Raw genomic sequence first — 19,797 nt, forward strand, 5'->3', positions numbered from 1 at the left:
GATAATGCTGTGGTCAGCAAGTTGCAACACATCTTCATAAAGCCTGCAGATGTTATCAACAGGAAACTAAACCTCCCTCCTATTGGTTTATTCTACTCTGACTTCCTGCTTAGGGGGAGGAGAACAGGAAGTAAGGACCTAGAGTAGAGATATTTTAGAAAATGCACCGGAGGATTGTGGCACCATAATTGAGGAGGACGGGCTCGTTCCAGCCATTATTATGAGCCGTCCTCCCCTCAGCAGCCTCCACTGAGCAAGGGGCTAATCGATAAACATACAGTTTGTATACTGCAAGCGTCAAAGCACACAGTGTAGTCAAAATGGCCACTGGACTGCATAACTACAACTATTCTCTTACTGTTTATATACAGTACGTGTGTCTATTAACCCTCTATTCTCCCTCCCTCTTTTTCAGATTAACTATTTCCTCTCTACCTGTACATCTCTTTTCTCTCTGAAAGATACTATTTGGCTTTATATTTAAATGTGCCAATGGAGGTCAGTCTCTCCCTGGCCCCCTCATCCCTCCAACCCCCTCACCTCCTGTGGAATCATGATGAGTGGGTAGTGGTCCTCCGAGAGCAGGTTGAAGAGACAGAAAAGTTTGAAGCAGTCTCTCAGGGAGCACAGCAGCCCCCCCTGGCCACTGGTAGGTCTGTAGTTTTTCTTCATGGTCATCATCCAGCACAGGTCGTCAAACGTCTCCTTGTCGTATGCACCCTCTTTGACCTGGGTGCAGCACACCAGGGGTTCATTTGTTCATTAGTACTGGTAAAGAGTTTTAGATATTAAACGGATAGTTCACCCAAATGACATATTGGTTTCTATACTCTGTAAGCAGTCTATGGACAAGGTAAGACAGCAATGCATGCTTCGGTTTTGCTCACAGGTTAAGGAAACCAATATGTAATTTTGGGTGAACTAAGATCAAGATCAAGTGCCAATCATCTCCCGAATGGACTGGAATTCACTCATCTCAATGAAAATCCTCAATTGAGTATGATGGGATGGTTACTTGGCCAGTATGTATTTGTTGAGGTAGTTTACCTTGGCCGTATGTATTTGTTGAGTAGTTTACCTTGGCCGGTATGTATTTGTTGAGGTAGTTTACCTTGGCCAGTATGTATTTGTTGAGGTAGTTTACCTTGGACAGTATGTATTTGTTGAGGTAGTTTACCTTGGCCAGTATGTATTTGTTGAGGTAGTTACCTTGGCCAGTATGTATTTGTTGAGGTAGTTTACCTTGGCCAGTACGTATTTGTTGAGGTAGTTTACCTTGGCCATTATGTATTGTGTGAGGTAGTTTACCTTGGCCAGTACGTATTTGTTGAGGTAGTTTACCTTGGGCGGTATGTATTTGTTGAGGTAGTTTACCTTGGCCATTATGTATTTGTTGAGGTAGTTTACCTTGGCCGGTATGTATTTGTTGAGGTAGTTTACTCTGGCCAGTATGTATTTGTTGAGGTAGTTTACCTTGGCCCGTATGTATTTGTTGAGGTAGTTTACCTTGGCCAGTACGTATTTGTTGAGGTAGTTTACCTTGGCCATTATGTATTTGTTGAGGTAGTTTACCTTGGCCAGTACGTATTTGTTGAGGTAGTTTACCTTGGCCATTATGTATTTGTTGAGGTAGTTTACCTTGGCTAGTATGTATTTGTTGAGGTAGTTTACCTTGGCCGGTATGTATTTGTTGAGGTAGTTTACCTTGGCCAGTATGTATTTGTTGAGGTAGTTTACCTTGGCGCCGTATGTATTTGTTGAGGTAGTTTACCTTGGCCAGTACGTATTTGTTGAGGTAGTTTACCTTGGCCAGTATGATTTGTTGAGGTAGTTTACCTGGCCAGTACGTATTTGTTGAGTAGTTTACCTTGGCCAGTACGTATTCGTTGAGGTAGTTTACCTTGGCCAGTACGTATTTGTTGAGGTAGTTTACCTTGGCCAGTATGTATTTGTTGAGGTAGGGCATGTAGCCATGTTTTGACACCGGTCCATCGTCATCGTCTTGGAAGTGTTCCTCCAGTGCCACGGGGTCGTGAGGGATGTTCAACACCGTGTACAGGTTGTGGGAGAGAACCTGCGACATGCACACACACAGACAGAGAGTGAGAGAAATGAAGAAAATGCCTGTGTCAAAGGGAGATTCTCAATTGGTTCGCTCAACTCCTCTGTCCTCAGTTGTCCTCTCCTCACCTCCTTTTGAAAAAGCGAGGACACTCCTCCGTTTTAAACTAATTGACACTATCCTCAACCACTCTACAACTTAGCGGTTTCCGGGTGACCAAGGAGAGAGGACAGAGGATTCGAGGAGAGGATGGTCTTTTGGCCAAATGAGTATCTCCCAAAAATGACCCTTTAAATGTATAATGTTACTGTCAATATTACATCTACTATTCCTATATTTATATACAGTATGTAAGTGGTTACTGAAATAGTTCACAACTTCTAATCATCTCAAATCATATGAAAAAACAAAGCGGTCAATGATAAAAACCAAAGCAAGCAGAGTAAACAACATTGCAGGCCTCTGTTGACTGACTGACTGACACCCACACACACACACACACACACACACACACACACACAGCCCCCTCGGTGTGAGCATGTCTGAACACCTGCCTGCTATTTCCTGGGATTCTCACCAAAGGGAGAACACAACTTGTTTGAACTCGACAGGCCAGAGACTAAGTGAATGGGAAGATGACTGGGGAAGATGTCTGAACACACAGCACCGTCTGTTTCTGTTGTACAGTAAACTCTGATATGTTGTCATGTGTACAGGTTGACTGCAGTAAAGGGAGAGGGCCAGTCCTGGACTTTGAAACGAGGGCATAGGTGACTATCGACTGACTTTAATGCTCCCATTTCTGTGTGTAGGCTGCCGCTGTTGTGATTACTCACTGAAAGAGGGTTTCATAGATACACACTCATGAGGGTGCATCCATGTATTAAAGACACCAATGTATCCAAATTGTGTGTGAGTGAGAATGTTTTCATGTGCATGTTTCTCATACTGAGCAGTATTCCTGCATGATCCATGCTAATTATTATTTTTACTGGTGGACTGTTAACTTTATACATGGCATACATCCCTAGATTCAAGCAGAATAATGTATTATAGCCTAATATAATAACTTCAAAGAGGCTAACAATGTATTTTTTAGGCTATCTTGATCAGATCTTCAAACCTCAAAATGTTTGTTTATAAGGTTATCTAAACAAACGATTATGTGGATATTATTATGTGAATTGTAGGCTATGAGTAACAAGCTGGCGCCAGTGGCACAGAAGCAATTCAACGCCCATTTCATTATTATAAAGCTCAGCACTTGGAAATATTACACTTCAAATCTAACCTTCAGCTGGGACTTCGATACTTTGCCGCATTTCTCCATGTCCAGCGATGTGAACGCGTACCAGATGGACTTGAGCAGTTCGGATTGCAGTTCCATTGTGGAGACAACGTATTTGCGTCTACATTCCGAAGCGAGCGGAGTTGTGCACAGCACAGTGATATCAGTATTGTAAACTGAAGTGGAAGCACTTAACGAGAAGGCGAACAGGACATGTTAAGAAAAGGGGTGGAGAAGAGAGGAAAAATTATGTAACCAAAGTAAAATACTACCTACCTTATAAACCTATAATTATGTTTTAGGTCACTCAAAGTTAAAACTTCGAAAGACTTTGGAAAACTCTGACATCCTTGTAAATGATTGACCTCTCTTTCAAGTGGGTGGTGGTAAATTACCCCCAGCTCTTGGTTGATGTCATTGATATACATACGCGATATGCGACTTTTCCCCAACGCAGTTAAGACAAAACCACGCCCCGTTTTTCAGAGAGGCGTTCTACTACGCTCCCACTGGCAAGCTAGTGTTGTTTGAAGTTATATTATCAATAGTAGTCTATTATCAGGTAAAATCATATGCTTACAATTAATAATTTCTCAAATATGTATTAGCTAATCATTCAGTCGAATAAGCAATGCTACAACCATTGAATCTGTCTTTGAGCGTTAAGGGATGTTAATGGCTAGTTTGGCCCACTACATTATGTTATTATATTTTTCAATCTTGAAATACAAGGGTAAATGTTATTAAACAGTGACTGACATTTCGCGCTTCGTGATATTCACTTCCGGACTTGGAGAGCGCTCAAGGCTTTGTAGAACACTGGTTATTCAGAATAACTTGGCGTGGTTTTGGCTTAACTGCGTCGGGAAAAAGAAAGACGCAGTCGGCGTTATCACCCACCACGCGTACATCCCCCAGCAGCCACTCTGGGTTTGAGTCACACTCTCATACGTCCACAAACTCACAAGTTGTTTCCTTAAAAGCCGCTCTACCGTACACCTTGCCAGTCCAAATAAAATATTTAAATATTGATAGTTTATTTGACTTTGACCGCGACGTACGCGGACAGAAAGACGCATCGATCTCAGTTAAAGCATCCGCGCGAGCGAAACAGCGCCCCGCTGTCTCAGTATGTGTAGACCATGTATCTGATGCTGTCTGGACCAAAAGAGAATAACATGTCATACTAGTTCTGTCCAGCCATCGTCAGATACATGGGCTACTCATAGAGGGGCACTGTTTCACTCGCTCGAATGCTTTCTCCGCAAACATAGTTTCAGCAGAAAGGAAGAAGCGAAGCGAGAGGGCTCACTCTCGCCCAAATCTGTCCAGAGTAAGACAATGCGTTTTTATGGGCATAATATGCAGACATAAGATAATCGGATGTCTTCCCCCCTTTGGGACAAAGACTACCATTGTTAGGGCGGAGACAGCAGCGTCTCGTCATTATATACAGATCTCTTGTTTCAGCCTCTTGCGAAATGGAAAGGAAGGTAAGCGGGTGCACAGTCACTGTTAGGATGCTGGATTCCCCTAAAGTAAATTGAGCTTTCGCCAAAATTATATAATTACTCCTGTCTAAATAAAATCATTCGAAATATTTCACCAGGGAGGATGAGGATCATTAGCCTCTTTTTTTCTTTTCTTTTTAAATAGCTGTGGACAGAGGGGTGTCCGGGGTGGCACCCTGGGTGTCACCCCAAAATTCCATTCGCTACTGCCAGTTTGATGCTGATTGACATCTAATTTCACCTCTTGTTGAAAGAAGCATTTATTTTGACATTCGGCGGCTCCATGAGCTCTTTTCGTGATTGGCGAAAGCATCATATTTGAAGTAAATTTTAAGGTTTAGCATCGGGTTTAGGTTTCCTGAACAACTTTTACAAAAGTTGAGTCACTGTGTAAGTTAACTCCATTAACAGACAGTTAATCAGATGAGAGAGATCGGTTCCCAATTTAGCCTAACATTATGTTTACATCTGTGCTAGTAATTCACACATATACAGTGCAGTGTCGTAAGTTACAGTATATGAATGTTTAGCTAACGTGGGGTAACTAGTAGGCTACAGCTCTCTGTGTTCAGCAAGTTAACATTCAGTACTTGAACTCAAAACGAACAACTGTTATTATCAGTCTGTTAACGTTACTCAAAGAGGAGAGAGAAAAGTGGTCAGGACAGACCGTCTACTCTCCTTGACTTTGTTGTGTTTCTAGAACCTTATAAAGAGGTCTTCCATGAGCTATTTCGACTTTGTAAGATTTCTGTTACTCCAGTCAGCAGTGCTTCTTGCGAGAGAAGCTTCTCAGCTTTAAAACGGATTAAAACCCACCTTAGGACAACAATGGTTGATGACAGGATAAGTCACCTCGGAGGGCACGCTCCCTCAACATGGATGAGTTTGTGAACATTTTGCCAGTTCTCACCAGAACCACAGAATTATGCTGTTTTAAATCTACCTAGGATCATTTGGCATTTAGGTGGTCCCTCTGGTCATGATTAAAACCTGCACTGTGTACTAGCTAGTACACTGACATTCTAAAATGATAAATCCAAAGGGTATCATGTCACACAGATTTTAGTTGGTCTTGATTAGGCCAATTCCAAAACATTTCTTTGCTATTAGTTAACATAATATAAACTCAGCAACAAAAGAAATGCCTTCTCACTGTCAACTGCGTTTATTTTCAGCAAACTTAACATTTGTAAATATTTGTATGAACATAACAAGATTCAACAACTGAGACATAAACTGAACAAGTTCCACAGACATGTGACTAACAGAAATTGAATAATGTGTCCCTGAAAGGGGGGGGGGTCAAAATCAAAAGTAGCAGTCAGTGTCTGGTGTTGCCACCAGCTGCATTAAATACTGCAGTGCATCTCCTCATGGACTGCACCAGATTTGCCTGTTCTTGCTGTGAGATGTTACCCCACTCTTCCACCAAGGCATCTGCAAGTTCCAGGACATTTCTGGGGGAAATGGCCCTAGCCCTCACCCTCTGATCCAACAGGTCCCAGACGTGCTTAATGGGATTGAGATCCGGGCTCTTTGCTGGCCATGGCAGAACACTGACATTCGTGTCTTGCAGGAAATCACGCACAGAATAAGCAGTATGGCTGGAGGCATTGTCATGCTGGAGGGTCATGTCAGGATGAGCCTGCAGGAAGGGTACCACATGAGGGAGGAGGATATCTTCCCTGTAACGCACAGCGTTGAGATTGCCTGCAATGACAACAAGCTCAGTCCAATGATGCTGTGACACACCGCCCCAGACCATGACGGACCATCCACCTCCAAATCGATCCCTCTCCAGAGTACAGGCCTCGGTGTAACGCTCATTACTTCGACGATAAACGCGAATCCGACCATATCCCCTGGTGAGACAAAACCGCGACTCGTAAGTGAAGAGCACTTTTTGCCAGTCCTGTTTGGTCCAGCAACGGTGGGTTTGTGCCCATAGGCAACGTTGTTGCCGGTGATGTCTGGTGAGGACCTGCCTTACAATATGCCTACAAGCCCTCCGTCCAGCCTCTCTCAGCCTATTGTGGACAGTCTGAGCACTGATGGAGGGATTGTGCGTTCCTGGTGTAACTTGGGCAGTTGTTGTTGCCATCCTGTACCTGTCCCGCAGGTGTGATGTTCGGATGTACCGTTCCTGTGCAGGTGTTGTTACACGTGGTCTGCCACTGCAAGGACGATCAGCTGTCTGTCCTGTCTCCCTGTAGCGCTGTCTTAGGTGTCTCACAGTACAGACATTGCAATTTATTGCCCTGGCCACATCTGCAGTTCTCATGCCTCCTTGCAGCATGCCAAAGGCACATTCACGCAGATGAGCAGGGACCCTGGGCATCTTAATTTTGGTGTTTTTCAGAGTCATTAGAAAGGCCTCTTTAGTGTCCTAAGTTTTCATAACTGTGACCTTAATTGCCTACCATCTGTAAACTGTTATTGTTTTAATGACCGTTCCACAGGTGCATGTTCATTAATTGTTTATGGTTCATGGGAAACAGTGTTTAAACCCTTCACTTTGAAGATCTGTGAAGTTATTTGGATTTTTATGAATTATCTTTGAAAGACAGGGTCCTGAAAAAGGGCAGTTTCTTTTTTTGCTGAGTTTATATGAGGATAAATATGATACTGTAAGTTTGTAATATTGATGGGCACCAAATTTATTTTTATTTTTCAAGTCCATTTCTGCTTGATACCTGGTATGTCAAATTGCAGTGTGCTTTTTTATAAATGTACTTTTTTGTAAATAAACTATGCAATTTATGTAATAGTCCTACATGATTGAGTTGCGGCTGTTAGTTATAAGCATTTAAAATGTTGCAACAAGAAGTAGGGGAGGTGTGTGTGCAGTGCTTGACTTGGGCAGGAGCTCACCAGAACTGAGTACCAGAACCTTACATTTTCTACTGCTTGAGTTCCTGCACATCTCATAAATATTGTATCAAAAGTATTGTACAGTTCCTGCACCTAAATATAAACAGTACCCCGACACCAAAAATGAGTACCGGCATCTATTTTAGTCCAAGTCAATCACTAGATGTGTGGCGAAGATATGGCTTGTCTCTCTGGAATGAATGCACTCAGCTCTCCAGAATGCGCTCAGCTGTTTCCCGCTAATTCTTGTGCATTCGTTATTTCATTGTGGGAATAGTTTCCTCTTCGATTGCTTATTTTTGATCAATTCCCCATTACATATGTTTTCCAATGTCATGAAGCTAGCCTTTTCAGTGAATTGGCTAGCAGAGATGTGAACAACCCCCCCCCCCCCCTCTCCTGTTAGGAGGGAGGGGGGGGCAGTTTTACAACTTAACCCCACTCTCATAAATTCTGTAAAGAGACTCTCCCTGGCCAGCAGTATGGAGGGAGAGTTTCACTGTAAGACAAAGGGATTCTCCGGCCCAATTCTACTCCATCCCAGAATTTGGGAACTGAACAATATTCCTATTTTGGAGAATGTATAAATGGTCGGTGGAGAAGCCAGCTACGACCTGGTCCGTTTTGTTTCATGTTTGTCACCTCATGAAAGACAATACAGCCACATTACCCTAACTCTGTTTATACAGGTGCCTCAGTTATGAGGTTTGCATCTAATTATTGTATAAAGTGAATGAGTAAAGATGAAAGTATTTGCGAAATGATGTTAACATTTAAAATGACACAATTGTTTTCATAAGTAAAATATGCTCACTCAGTGGCCACACCCAAGTAAATAGGCATTGGTTGGAAATGATGAACCAACCCCTTTTCTACATTTCTATAAGAGCCCCTTTACCCAATTCACATCAGACCACGCAAACCCTGGTGAAACTATGGTTGCAATGGTTGTTGAATTCCTAACCATACCACGTGGAGCATTGGCTACACAGCTGGAAATGGTTAAACTCTGAGACTATTTGATCCCTACAGAATAAGAGCAAATCTTAGATACTAATTACTAGACTGCACCTACAAATTATGTAAACCTAGGATGCGAAAACCGACGAAACATCTATCCTAAGAACAATGGACGCCTGACGTATCCATTACAACATACGCTATCAGGAGCCGCCGATAGAGCTACAACCATGAAAGACTTCTGTCTTCTGACTTCTGTGACTTCTAGGGAAGTAACCAGGGACTCTCTGATGAACTGACTCTTCAGCAGACGGACCGACAATTCCAACAGAGAAGATCACAACAACAGATGGGCGTAAATATATTGATTGCAATTATTCCCGATTGAGTGAACGTTCATGTGCAAAGGATTAGCATTTCAATAATTATTATATAATTATCCACTGTGTGTAGTGATCCATTTTGTCTTTCCCGCTCCTTTATCGGTTTAGCCCACTATGGGATCTTCCCTATCATTGTTAGTAACCAATATACTGTTTGTTTGTTATGCATTTCTGTGATTATTTAGTTAGTTAGTAAATAAATGATTAAGCCAATTGGTGTATGGATGATTCATAGTTTAGGCTGGGTTCGTGCAGATAACCAACAATTTCCGACGTTTGGAAAGAATAATTCATTAATAGAAGACTAATTGAGTTATATTTGAAAAATTATAACTGTAATCTGAAGATTTTCCGTGATTCCCCAACTTCCTAGTTAATTAAATTTACATGATTAGTTTAATCACGTAATAATAATTATAGAATTAATTTGATAAAATAACAGTCTTCACATTTAATGATAGCCAGAGACACGACACCAGTAGGCCTAGTAAATGTACCGTTAATCCCGTGTCATTTACATTCATTTCTGTTAATGCATGTATTTACTATAGTCATTTACCGTTCTCATTATGTTGTTTACGGTGTTGAGTTCACAACCTCCTACACTATTGAGAAACAAGTTTTGGTAAATCGTCCACCACTAATAATCTGAGTTTCGCAGTCATTTTTTTCTTGACCTCACACAGTAAGTCAAGGAAGTCTGTTTCTTTAACATCCATGGCGAATGATAGTTCCTCAGTATTTGAAATAGCTTTCCAACACTCCCGGCCTCGATAATCACCAAGCCTCGATGTGAAAGAGTGAAATATCATGATCTGATCATTCCATATATCCAGATAAAACGCTATAAAAAACTGCTGTTCCAGCTGGAAAATTGTTCCACGAAAATGCCCATATAAAAATTTCTCATAACTGGCATGCAGATCGGTAGAAATGGTAGGATAAATTGTAAGCTTCCCCAAACTTGAAACTAAAGAGCTGTCTATGGACTTTAATATAACACCCATAACAAAATGATGCGTGCACACATAGGAGGACCCATAAAAAAACGTACCCGCTTATGGAAATCAACGGCCATTCAACTGATTTGTCTGTAGAGGAGTTTTTCTCAATAGTTGGAAGACGTTTACTCCTATAAGGAATGTCTCTCCTTATCAGCTTTCCTTCATCTGACTGCAATGATTTAAAGAACTGAACAGGTGTAAGCAAACCCTGGACCCCGGTCATGGCTAGGCGGGATCCTGCTTTTGACAAATTAACATCAGATTTTACTTTTTATGCAGCAGTTTAGGATAATTAACGGAGCAAGTTATGATAATCAAGCTAATGTTAGGAAAAGGGTTAGAGTTTAGCTAAAATTCACAACAAAACTGCTTTTGACATTAATTTGACAAAAGCTGGATTCATTCTAACCAAGGTCCCCCCACATATTGGGTACATCTCAATAGTCTATAGTGGCTTCTTCTTCACAAAGGGGGAATCTGTCTTCTCTCCTGCACTCTTCACTGATCTGAAACACAGTACAGGTGAAAGAAATGGGTACATTTCAACAGTCTACAGTAGCTTCCGCTCTCCTCGTTTTCTAGCCCTCATCTGCTCTTAGACAAGATAACAGGATTGTATTGTAGGGGTCAGTTGGGTCAGAGCATGGTGCTTGCAACACCAGGGTTGTGGGTTCGATTCCCATGGGCGACCAGTGCAAAAAAAGTAAGAAGAATGCCATTCACTCACTACTATAAGTCGCTCTTGATAAAATGGACCAAACATTTTAATGTAAAAAAAAATTATGTTTTCACTAGCTGTATTCATTCAATTTGTCCAATAAGAAACGCTTTTTTTTCATTTCGGTTGCAAAACGTTTTGATACGGTGTGCACTAATGAATATGACCCAGGTGAAAGCAATGCTAGATGCCCACTAAGAATTTGCTTTCACCTGGTAACTACATTTTCCACTAGAGGGTAATTATACAGCGAACTGCCAAAATAAAAGAAACACCCAGATAAAGTGTTTTAGTAGGGCGTTGGGCCACCACAGGCTGCCAGAACACCTTCAATGTGCCTTGGCATAAATTCTACAAGTGTATGAAACTATTGGAGGGATGCGACACCATTCTTCTATGAGATATTCCATCATTTGCTGTTTTGTTGATGATGGTGGAAAACGCTGTTTCAGGTGGCGCTCCAGAATCTCCCATTAATGTTCAATTGTGTTGACATCTGGTGAGACTCACTCACTCACAGAACTTTGGAACTGAGTTATATACAGTGCCTTCGGAAAGTATTCAGACCCCTTGAATATTTTCACATTTTGTTATGTTACAGCCTTATTCAAAAATGGATTAAATAAATAAAAATTGTCAGCAATCTACACACAATACCCAATAATGACCAAGTGAAAACAGGTTTTTAGAAATGTTAGCAAATTTATTAAAAAATAAAACAGAAATACCTTATTTACATAAGTATTCAGACCCTTTGCTATGAGACTTGAAATTGAGCTTGGGTGCATCCTGTTTCCATTGAAAATCCTTGAGATGTTTCTACAACTTGATTGGAGTCCACCTGTGGTAAATTCAATTGATTGGACATGACATGGAAAGGCACACTCCTGACTATATAAGGTCCTGAACCTGGCAAATCTGAGCAATCGGGGGAGAAGGGCCTTGGTCAAGGAGGTGACCAAAAACCCGATGGTCACTCTGACAGAGCTCTAGAGTTCCTCTGTGGAGATGGGAGAACCTTCCAGAAGGGCATCCATCTCTGGAGCACTTCACTAATCAGGCCTTTATGGTTGAGTGCCCAGACGGATGCCACTCCTCAGTAAAAGGCACATGACAGCCTGCTTGGAGTTTGCCAAAAGGCACCTAAAGACTCTCAGATCATGAAAACAAGATTCTGATGTTCTGATGAAATCAAGATTAATCTCTTTGGCCTGAATGCCAAGTGTCACGTCTGGAGTCTCTGAATGTTCTTGAGTGAGCCAGCCAGAGCCCGGACGTGAACCCGATCGAACATCTCTGGAGAGACCTAAAAATAGCTCCCCATCCAACCTGACAGAGCTTGAGAGGATCTGCAGAGACGAATGGGAAAAACTCCCCAAATACAGGTGTGCCAAGCTTGTAGCGTCATTTGCAAGAAGACTCGAGGCTGTAATTGCTGCCAAAGGTGCTTCAACAAAGTACTGAGAAAGGGTCTAAATACTTATGTAATTTTTTTTTATTTTTATTATTTTGAATAAATAAGCAAAACATTATAAAAAACTGTTTTTGCTTTGTCATTATTGTGTGTTGATTGAGGAAAACACAATTTAATACATTTTAGAATAAAGCTATAACCTAACAAAATGTTGAAAAAGTCAAAGGGTCTGAATACTTTCCAAAGGCATATTTCAATATGTTAATGAATAATTCAACTTTATTCTTTGCCCATCTTCCTATAAGTGGGTGTAAAAACAAACAAGGATGTGGTCGAGCAACATATCTAAGTATGGGCTTTGTGGGTGGTGGGTGTGTTTTGTGCTGATCAGCAGCATATAAGAAAGGGACGATTGAGCACTAATAAACACACACTCACTGTAGACGGCCACCTCTTCATACCTGTCTGCCTCTAGGGGGGCCAAATGGAGCGTTGGAGGTTGAGCTTACAGAGTAAGTGTGGTATTATATATTTTAAATTCTTTTATTGTTTTAGAATGGACTTTAGAATGCAGCTTGAAATATTTTTCCATTTTATATTAATTTTGCAATGTACTGTATATGCACATTTGTAAATGCAGTTCATGGAATGCACCTTGAAATGTTGTTCCATTGTTAATGTTTTTTGGCTGACTTTCAAGGGGAAGTTCAGGATTTTATATCTTGGTGTTAGATGGTTCCTCACCCTGAAAGTAGTCTATGGGCCAAGAGAAACTGTAATCCTTTGTTCGGTTTTCATTAAACAGCAACTACAAGCAGCTAACTTTAGCCACCGCTAGCTAAAAATCAGTGGGAGTGATAGGGATAAAAGTGCAATTAAAAAAATGTAATTGACAAATCAACTGAAATCAACTCATTATTTGGTTTAAGTTTACTTGGAGTGATTTAGCCATGTAGCCCTTTCCTGCAGTCAATGACCAAAAGCGCCCTCTTTGGCCTCATGGGTGGAATGTTATTAATATTTTTCATAATTTAATAATTAATAAAGATTATTTCAAAATACCTAACGAAAAACCGGTGTTTCTAACAGTTTTTCTATATTTCAGTCTTCTGTGATGTATATGAAGTGTAATATTGAGATGCAAACTCAAAATTGAATGCATTTCACCTCTATATCTGACATGGTACAGGTGTCTTCTTTTTAAGCCCATAACCATGTGTGAGGTGTATACTTTTGTTTCGAAGTAGATTTGTTTGACTACCAATAATCACTTTGTGTGACCCTGATTTAGCCCACTGCAGTAAAAAGTTAAAGAAATTAATCTGGGTTCTCTTTTCACTACCATTGATTGTTAGCTAGCGATAGCTAAAGTTAGCAAAAGTTTGTTCTGCCTATTTTTGTTTCGATTTGAGTTACTTCAATTACAGATAAAGCAAACCATGAAACCCCATTGTTGGTTTGTGAAAAAAAATAGGGTGCATTGGCACATTGTTTCTTATTCAACCATCTAACAAGAAGCTTGTAATGCAGCTATGGTGCAGCTATGCAAATCACTATTTTTGCATTTAATGTCATCAATAGGACAAGATAACACAACAATGAAAGCTCAATTTGATTATCTTTCCCTGTGAGTTACATTTACTGCACTCTCCAATGTGTTATAAGGAAATGAATGTCCAGCTACAAGCTGTACAGTTACGTATGCCATGCCTGTTTATAGTTTATCTGTCTTTATGACCTAGGAAATATGGAGTTGTATCAGCATGTTTAGCAATTCACATGACATGATTGTTTCTACCAAATTCCCCTGGTTTCTTGTTCATGATGCTAAACTGACTTGGCCTACTTCCTCACTCACAGCCAGCATGTTTCAGTTCATGCTGTTCACTACTCTTCTGCTGGGTAAGTTAAATCTAAGAATTTTGCTACATCGCTGGATATGCAGAGATTCACTGAAAACCTGCACTAACACACGATTATATTAACAGTATTGCACTTTTCAAGTAGCCTACTTTTGGCCAGCTAAAAGCATATAACCACCGTTCAAGCAACATTATGGACTAAATGTTCAAATCCTGTTGCTGCAGGATTATTTTGCTGTGACAATATGGGTGAAATTAAGATCCTACATCTGTATAGTGATTTGTGAATGTTTGGTGGTCTTATGGTTTGAATTGCTCTGTGGATGCTCTTCCCACAGATTTATCCTCAGTGTCCAACACAGCTGTTCTAGTACGGGATGGATCCTCTGTGACTCTGCTCTGCAAAAACTCTGACATGAGTAATGCTTGCTGGAGCAGAAAATGTAGTAATTGGTTTTGGTGCGTTGAACCAATAGTGGATGTATCCGGACCTGACATCCTTTTTGGCCCGACACACCCTGACAAATACAGTCTCAGAGGAGACCTGAGCATTGGAGAGGTAGACCTCACCCTTTCAAATGTGAAGCCAGCAGATGACGGGACCTACTGCTGCATGACCAGTGCATCACCAAACCCAATGACCTACCGTCTGAAAATAGTTAATGGCAAGTGGTTTTAAGTCAATGCCCTTAAATTCTGGTCCAGGGAAAGTACTCCCTTTCTAAGTATGTTTGCCTTTATTGTTGCTTGTGTCACTGACAGTTGTCACAAACAGTATATTTACTATCAACTCACTGCGATACTAGACTTTTGTCCAACAGCCGCAAATGTCCGATTTTGGAATGTCGAATCATCACTAGAATTGACTTGCCTGGTCAAAATAATGACAATAGCTCATCACATTGATGACTTCAATGACGCAATAACCCAGATTTGGTTAAGTTTAGGCAAGGACTCAACTTGGTCAGGGTCAGGGCTACTGTTAATTAAGGGAGAAGTTACACGACCATTAGACCTGATCACGTGATAACACCTGCTCAACAGCCCTCTGGTGGACGAACTGTCATACTGCCTTGGTCAGACGTCCAATAGCGCAGTCTGAGGCTTGCGACCTGGCTGACTTGCCTGAACTGTTTTATTTTGTCTTTGTCACACAGGTTGTGTGAGGGAGCTCTTGAAAGATGTTTGTTTCATTTATAATGACATTAAGAACTTTGCAAGCCCGAATGCAAACCAATGTCAACTGCACCCAACTTGATGCCTGTCAGTATTTCACATATATTCACAGGTAGACATGTTCAATTGAAATATACAACATTCCAATGGTACAGCTGTTAGTGTAGTTTTTATAACTGTTACTGGTACCCACAGATATCCTATCAAATTACAATATATCTACAAATTCATTGTTTTATCCAATATTTTACCATATTTGATATGTTTCTAGAATTAAAGCTTTTCTTTACCAATATGGATGATTTTGTTAGAATCTCATTGTGCATTCTAATAATTCTGTATGTAATTTTATGCTGCTACCAGTAACACTGATCATATTAGTTCGTAAACCATGAAAAGGAATCTCCAGCTGCACATAGCTTCATAACCTCAACAGCAAATTTACCACGTGACTGAGTTAGCAATTACACAAACTTTCATATGCAACAGATATCAACATAATCAAAAGATAAAGTCTAACTAAATGTTGATCTTCTCACAAAGTCGACAGGAGTGCTATCTGAAGGGTTCAGCTGGTGGCAGGGCAATGAATGTGATACACTTAGAAGACAGAGTTTCAGGCTACACCCTTAAAGACTGCGAGGAAAAAGGTAAGCACCCCCACCTATTTTTATCTGAAGATCGTTATAAAGACACATTCCGCAGCTTTTCCTTCTCTTTTGGACTACTATCATGGGTAGTATTCACTAGAACCAAAAAAGGAAGCAAACGGGCCAAACCAGAGCTGTCTGAATTTGTCCAATACGCTATGCAAGTGATGCATTGTTTTCGAGGAAGTAGCCTTGTCGTTTGTTTTGAATGGTCTTCAGGGCTAAAACTTTACAAAAGCCATCTGGCCATCCACCAACACAAATATAATTATATATACACTACCACTCAAACATTTGGATACACCTACTCATTCAGGGGTTTTTCTTTATTTGCACTATTTTCTACATTGTAGAATAATAATGAAGACATAAACTATAAAATAACACATATGGACTCATGTAGTAACCAAAAAAGTGTTTGGTTAAACAAATCTAAATATATTTTATATGTTAGATTCTTCAAAGTAGCCACCCTTTCCCTTGATGACAGCTTTGCACAATCTTGGCATTCTCTCAACTAGCTTGACCTGGAATGGTTTTCAAACAGTCTTGAAGGAGTTCCCACATAGGCTGAGCACATGTTGGCTGCTTTTCCTTCACTCTGCAGTCCAACTAATCCAAAACCATCTCAATTTGGTTGAGGTTGGGTGATTGTGGAGGCCAGTTCATCTGATGCAGCACTCCATCACTCTCCTTCTTGGTCAAATAGCCCTTACACAGCCTGGCGGTGTGTTGGGTCATTGTCCTGTTGAAAAACAAATGATGATCCCACTAAGCGCAAACCAGATGGGATGGCGTATTGCTGCAAAATGCTGTTATAGCCATGCTGGTTAAATGTGCATTGAATTCTAAATAAATCAGACAGTGTCACCAGTAAAGCCCCCTCACACCATCTCCTCCATGCTTCACGTTGGGAACCACACATGCGGAGATCATCCGTTTACCTATTCTGCGTCTCACAAAGATATGGCGGTTGGAACCAAAAATCGCTAATTTGGACTCATCAGACCAAAGGACAGATTTCTACCAGTCTATTGTCCATTGCTTGTGTTTCTTGGCCCAAGCAAGTCTCTTCTTCTTATTGGTGTCCTTTAGAAGTGGTTTCTTTGCAGCAATTCAACCATGAAGGCCTGATTCACGCAGACTCCTCTGAACAGTTGATGTTGAGATGTGTCTGTTGCTTGAACTCTGAAGCATTTATTTGGGCTGAAATCTGAGGTGCAGTTATTCTAATGAATTTATCCTCTGCAACAGAGGGAACTCTGTATACCACCCCTACCTTGTCACAACACAACTGATAGGCTCAAACGCATTAAGAAGGTTAAGATATTCCACAAATGGACTTTTAACAAGGCACACCTGTTAATTAAAATGCATTCCAGGTGACTACCTCATGAAACTAGTTGAGAGAATGCCAAGAGTGTGCAAAGCTGTCATTAAGGCAAAGGGTGGCTACTTTGAAGAATCTCAAATATAAAATATATTTTGATTTGTTTAACACTTTTTTGGTTACTACATGATTCCATATGTGTTATTTCATAGTTTTGATGTCTTCAGTATAATTCTACAATGTAGAAAATATAAAGAAAAGCCCTGAAATGAGTAGGCGTGTCCAACCTTTTCACATATCTTAAATTACTGCGTTTTTACAAATGTTATGATATAATCGTCAACCCCATTGAAAGGATTAGGGGACATGATACGGAATGAGAGGCAGTTAAGAGGCAGTTACTTTCAAAGGGTATAAGAAACGTTTGTTTTCGTTTTCTGTTGCAAAACCTTTTGCTACGGTGTGCACTAATGAATAAGAGCCTGATGTCAAGATGTTTCTCTTCACAGGAAAGAAAACTGTAAGCATGGTGAAGATGTTTCTGAAAGTACCTCCAGGAGTTGACCTTAATGACCCTCTGGTGAAAGAGCAAATTCTCACACAGGTGGGAGGAGAGGTTTCAGGGAGGAACTTTGGATCTTTGCTATAGATTTGCTATGGCTCTTTTACAGCGTTGTACTGTAGCCTAATCAATGAAGTGAAAAAATACTTCTCAGACATGTGACAACCCTTATACAAATGAGGAAATGGCCATCAGATCATTTCCTGTGGATCACATCTTTATACAGCATTTGTCATCCATGTTGTTTTAAGATACAGGCAGAGATCGCCCAGACAGATGGAGGTGCATCTGTGCGATGGAAGGAGCAGCCGGATGGAAAAGTCTTCCAGAAGAAAGAGAAAAAGGAGAGAAAGAAAGAACGTAAGTCAAAAGACACAAGACATGACCACTTGAATGTTCCAAGTCTGTTAGTCCATTTGGTTGTTATTCTGGGTTAATACCTCAATATAATGCATCATAATAAAAGTAGCAATACATGTTACAATACCTCTTTGTGTGTGTGTGCATAATTATCTCTTCAGGACAGTGTGTAAAGAAATCACAGGAATGCTGAGTGAGACAGGTGACAAAGTGGGCTTCATTTATTTGAAACAGAAATTAAATTGTTGACGAAGACTTTCTTCTAATTGTTCTGCTTTATCTGAAATGTTACGTCATGTTCAAAGAGTTGTAGTAGGCACAACAGGGCATGTTGATTTGTTAATCATAATCTGTTCATCAAAGTTGAAGCCTTCATTCTTTTTATGCTTGATTTAACCATGATCAGTCACATTGAGATCTCTTTTTCAAGTGAGCCCTGGGATTAATGTAGCAATGTGTAACAAAGCTAAATATCCCTATTCAATCAAAGCTAGAAACCAGGCTTCTAGGGTAGGAGAACAACAACCTATTTACTCTATGATGAGAAACCATGAATGATTTAATATGCAATAAGTACAACTTTGTATTTCACTTGAAACACAGAGCTTTGAATGTGTGAATTCAAGCATGTTTACAGGGCAAAATAATGGTGTCTGAACTTTATTGAGTATGGGCTAAGTGTGTGCTTAACAAATGTTCTAAAGATAATTATATTTGAAAACGCATAAAATGTCAACATTCCAGACTATAAATTATGTCAAACACTTTAAACTGTTCACATTAGATATGCAGAATTGTCGCAGTGCAACAAATAAAACTTCCACATGGTATTTTCTCTTCACTGAAAACATGGTGACTCTGACCATGTTGGACTTATAGACCATAACTGGTCAAGTGTTTTTATTTTAGTAAGTTAAAGATAAGTTTCAGTATAGTTTTGTTTGTCAAACCTTGCCTTGTTTTATTTCAGTTTACGAAATAGTTTTCATGATTCGTTTTCGTATTAGTTTGCTGTAATAATCTTCTTCCACACAGCCTTGAACATCATGCGGCTCGCTCGGGCCGAGTATGGGGCAGGTCCTTTCCAGGTCTCCCAGTGGAGGCCGGAGGCCCAGCCGATGTGTTCGCCGGCGGGGTGCCAGTCTCCGTTTAGGCTGGCAGAGCCACAGCGACTGTACCACCACCCTCCTCCTCCCTCCGAGAAGCTGCACGTGTTCTCGGCGATGTCGCCAAAGATGCAGGGCGAGCAGCCATCATTGTCCTTGTCGTTTGTGCTGAAGCCAAAGCCATTTTGGTCAATGCCGGCGTATTTCCCACGGATGGCGTCACCTACGGAGAGACAGGGAGTGATGAAGAGAGAGTACATCAGTTCTACTTCACTCTTGATTGTATTGACTTCCAAAGGATACACCATTTAAGAATATCAACCCAGAATACATATCATATGACATATATGTGATGTGTAGAGGTCCCATTGCTGCCACCAAATGTGAAATAACTATAACACTGAAGTAAATAATATGCCCACTGTCACCTTGTGCTGTTGAAATCACATTTATCTGCGTTGCCCCTGTAGGCTCCAACGTTCAGCTTATAGGCCTCCTTCTCCGTGCCCAGACGGAAGTCACTGTACTCAGCGAAGG

At 40.7% G+C, this 19,797-nt stretch overlaps 1 protein-coding gene and 1 long non-coding RNA gene across 2 annotated transcripts in view; one reads left to right on the forward strand and one right to left on the reverse strand.

Annotated features, from left to right (window-relative positions):
- The window catches only part of LOC111981677 (differentially expressed in FDCP 6), an 11,597-nt gene extending 7,796 nt beyond the window's left edge, over positions 1-3,801 (reverse strand). Inside the window, exons 1-4 of the mRNA XM_070436340.1 lie at positions 3,627-3,801; positions 3,354-3,540; positions 1,934-2,074; positions 532-729 (exon numbers count right to left, since the gene is read on the reverse strand). Of these exons, the coding sequence (XP_070292441.1) occupies positions 532-729; positions 1,934-2,074; positions 3,354-3,540; positions 3,627-3,778 (678 nt within the window). The 5' untranslated portion in view covers positions 3,779-3,801. The remainder of the gene's footprint in view (positions 1-531; positions 730-1,933; positions 2,075-3,353; positions 3,541-3,626) is intronic.
- Positions 3,802-12,653: 8,852 nt separating this feature from the next.
- On the forward strand, positions 12,654-18,244 carry LOC111980896 (uncharacterized). The gene is made up of 4 exons (XR_002879517.1): positions 12,654-12,726; positions 14,075-14,116; positions 14,415-15,902; positions 17,742-18,244. It is a non-coding gene; the product is annotated as an uncharacterized lncRNA (long non-coding RNA).
- Positions 18,245-19,797: the final 1,553 nt, after the last annotated feature.

The sequence above is a fragment of the Salvelinus sp. IW2-2015 genome, linkage group LG3 (assembly GCF_002910315.2).
Source record: "Salvelinus sp. IW2-2015 linkage group LG3, ASM291031v2, whole genome shotgun sequence".
Classification (NCBI taxonomy): Eukaryota; Metazoa; Chordata; class Actinopteri; order Salmoniformes; family Salmonidae; genus Salvelinus; species Salvelinus sp. IW2-2015.